We start from the raw sequence: 2,914 nt of genomic DNA on the forward strand, positions 1-2,914 counted from the left end.
TATCGGCAGGTCTTCAGTTCATAATAACATTGAAGTTGTGCTACTTCAATTTGCTCCTTTTTTTTCAAGTGAAAACGAGAGGATGTCTATTTATGGGCCCAATATAACAAGTATTTTTGTCATTTGACCAAACATTGCCGCAAACACCCAATTGAACGAATCACATTGGTTCCTCTTGATGATAAAAAATTTATTGATGATCAGATGACCTTATTGGCCTCAAAATCAAGTGATATTGGGCACGATGGTTCCTCTCATCAAAATACTCGATTTAACTATAAGCACTTAAATTTTGGAATTCATTTGATTCCATAAATAACCATTCAGATTCTCTGAATGTAATTTAATAGCTTAATCCATACTTGATTTGACTTATTGGATGATCTAATCCATTTGACTATAAATTTATTGAAATCGGAGCTCTGGATAAATTTTAATCTGAATAACAACACTTTTTGTTTAAAAAATGACTTGAGATTCATGTCAAGTGATAATTTTTTTTTATTACGCATCGATAATAATTAAGTAATAATTAGATCAAAAATTAGTCGTTAATATGTATTTTAAATATAAGTCCATCAAGTAAAGTGAAACTTTTATCAAAAGTGGATTTTTTTTTTCTTTTTGGGTAGTATCAATGGAGGTCTTTGTTTAATAACATTTTAGACTTATTTTAGGCCCATGGGAACACACAAGTCAAGTAACCCGTTCACCAATAGTTCCCACACTGGTTAGGCAGCCGACATGAGCTCACATTATTATATTCAGTTTTCTTGGAATACAATCTTTTCCAATAGTCGTGCTGACCATCAGTACGAGCAATATCGACGGCTATCTAAAGCAGATCAACCACCTTTCCTGCACAACCTCTCTTGGACAAGATCATCTCAATCTCGTACGGCATCTCAAATTCCAAAAATAGCGCTGTAGCATGTAACGTAACACGTTTTTCACATTAATTAAATATCAGCCGTCCGATACAGCTGATCAAACCGTCATGTATAGTAACGCTAAAGAAAGAATATTCTTTTGAGGAAATCGGGCGAAGTTCCATGAAAGTCGGAATTGAAGAAAATCGCGGTTCTCGTCCCCAGGAACGCGTCGGCCCTAAGCCGCCATGAACCCTATATAAATCTCGCCATTGTTCTTTCTTCTTTCTGTTTAGTTTACTTTTCTTTCCCGCCTTTGTGTTTCGCTTTTGTGGGGATTATGATGGCGGCATCGGTGGAGATAGGTGGTTTGAAGATGGAAATATCGATGGTAAGAGGGGATTATGTAGGCTTGGCTTCTCTCCGGCATGCGAGCTGCGCAATTCCCTTGGCTGGAGGGAGGTCGCGTCCGTCTTCATTAGCGCGGAGAGGTCTGGTGGTGAGATCGGAGGCGGTGATTGAGCGCGATCGGATTGGCTTGGTAGCAATCAATGGTGTGGAGAATCTGGTGATAATTCAAATTCTTTTTCGGGTTTTGGAGAATCGAATTGTTTGTTTCTCGAGTTTTGGGGTGGTTGGTTGGATTGGATATTGATTTGTGGATTGTTTCAAGTCGAAGTTGGTCATGCGGATTTCTTATTTATATTTGTCTGTTCTTTGTCGCTTGAATGCATTAATGGTCGGGTCGATTTGGATTTTATGCTGTTTTTAGCGGGAATTTTGTTGAATTGAGTAGTGCTTATGAGGAATTGGAAAATTCTTTTAATAGTTGCATTATGCTTAATTAATGCAGAAAATGCCGTTGAATTTATTTTGTTCCACGTTCTTTCTTGGTCTTGAAAAGCGATGCCATCTTTTGATTCCAACAAGCTGATTTCTGTGTTTGGGTTTTCTCATCATAGTTACTTTTTAGCTGTAAAATATATAAATAAATCAATCTAACATTCTCTCTTTGATTTTGTTACTATTTCTGATTATTTTAAATTCTATTAGGAGAAAAACAATGCCTCCTACGGGCTCCAATCAGGGGATGATAAAATGAGAGACAAGGATGTGCTTCCAAATCCTCGAAGGAAGACAAAAATTGTGTGCACAATTGGGCCTTCTACAAACTCACGTGACATGATATGGAAGCTCGCTCAAGCAGGAATCACGGCTGAATATGTCACATGGAGATCATAAATCTCACAAAAAAACTATTGATTTGGTTAGGGAATATAATTCCCATAACAGAGATAATGTTATTGCCATTATGCTGGACACCAAGGTACCTATACATTTTGCATGATCTCCCATTGCTTAATTTTTTTTCCTTAAATTAAGAGATAAATAATCTACTGTTAACATGCTACATTGAATGATTAAAAGATATTTTATGCTGGTTATGAAATTGATAAAAAAATGTTATATGATTGATGTTTAAAGCCGTAAAACTTCATTTAGGGACCTGAAGTTAGAAGTGGAGATGTAGTCCAGCCTATTTTACTTGAAAAAGGCCAAGAATTCAATTTTACCATCCAAAGGGAAGCCAGCGCTGAGAATACTGTTAGCGTGAATTATGATGATTTTGTGAACGATGTGGATGTTGGAGACATTATATTGGTTGATGGTAGGTACTTTTCTTGCTGGATACCTCTAGTTGAATTTTATCCTTTAAATATTAAAATTTATTGCTGCAGATTGTATTACTTTTTTGCTTATTGTTCATTTTAAGTATTGCTCGGGTGTCAAAATCTTTTCTCTAATTTTTTAGTAGACTTCAAGAGTCTTCATCCTTCATTCAATCTTCCTGGCTTGAATGTGATGTTAACTATGTTGTGAGATATGTACTTCCTGGCATAGAAATGAGACGAAAAGAACACAAGCAAACACAGATCGTTTACGTGGTTCGATCCAACTGGATCTACGTCCACGGGAGGGAATCAATCAAATATTTCACTAAGGCAAAAGAAATGGAGAATACATAGCTTATACATAGAGATGAG

At 36.3% G+C, this 2,914-nt stretch overlaps 1 protein-coding gene across 1 annotated transcript in view; it reads left to right on the top strand.

The window, feature by feature from the left end:
• Positions 1-2,088: 2,088 nt before the first annotated feature.
• LOC110026296 (pyruvate kinase isozyme G, chloroplastic-like) overlaps positions 2,089-2,914 on the top strand; it is a gene marked incomplete at its 5' end in the record, with an annotated part of 14,527 nt that continues 13,701 nt past the window's right edge. Inside the window, 2 exon segments of the mRNA XM_020727181.1 lie at positions 2,089-2,196; positions 2,373-2,538. Coding sequence (XP_020582840.1) covers positions 2,089-2,196; positions 2,373-2,538 — 274 coding nt within the window.

The sequence above is a fragment of the Phalaenopsis equestris genome, unplaced genomic scaffold (genome assembly GCF_001263595.1).
Source record: "Phalaenopsis equestris unplaced genomic scaffold, ASM126359v1 Scaffold000362, whole genome shotgun sequence".
NCBI classification, from domain to species: Eukaryota; Viridiplantae; Streptophyta; class Magnoliopsida; order Asparagales; family Orchidaceae; genus Phalaenopsis; species Phalaenopsis equestris.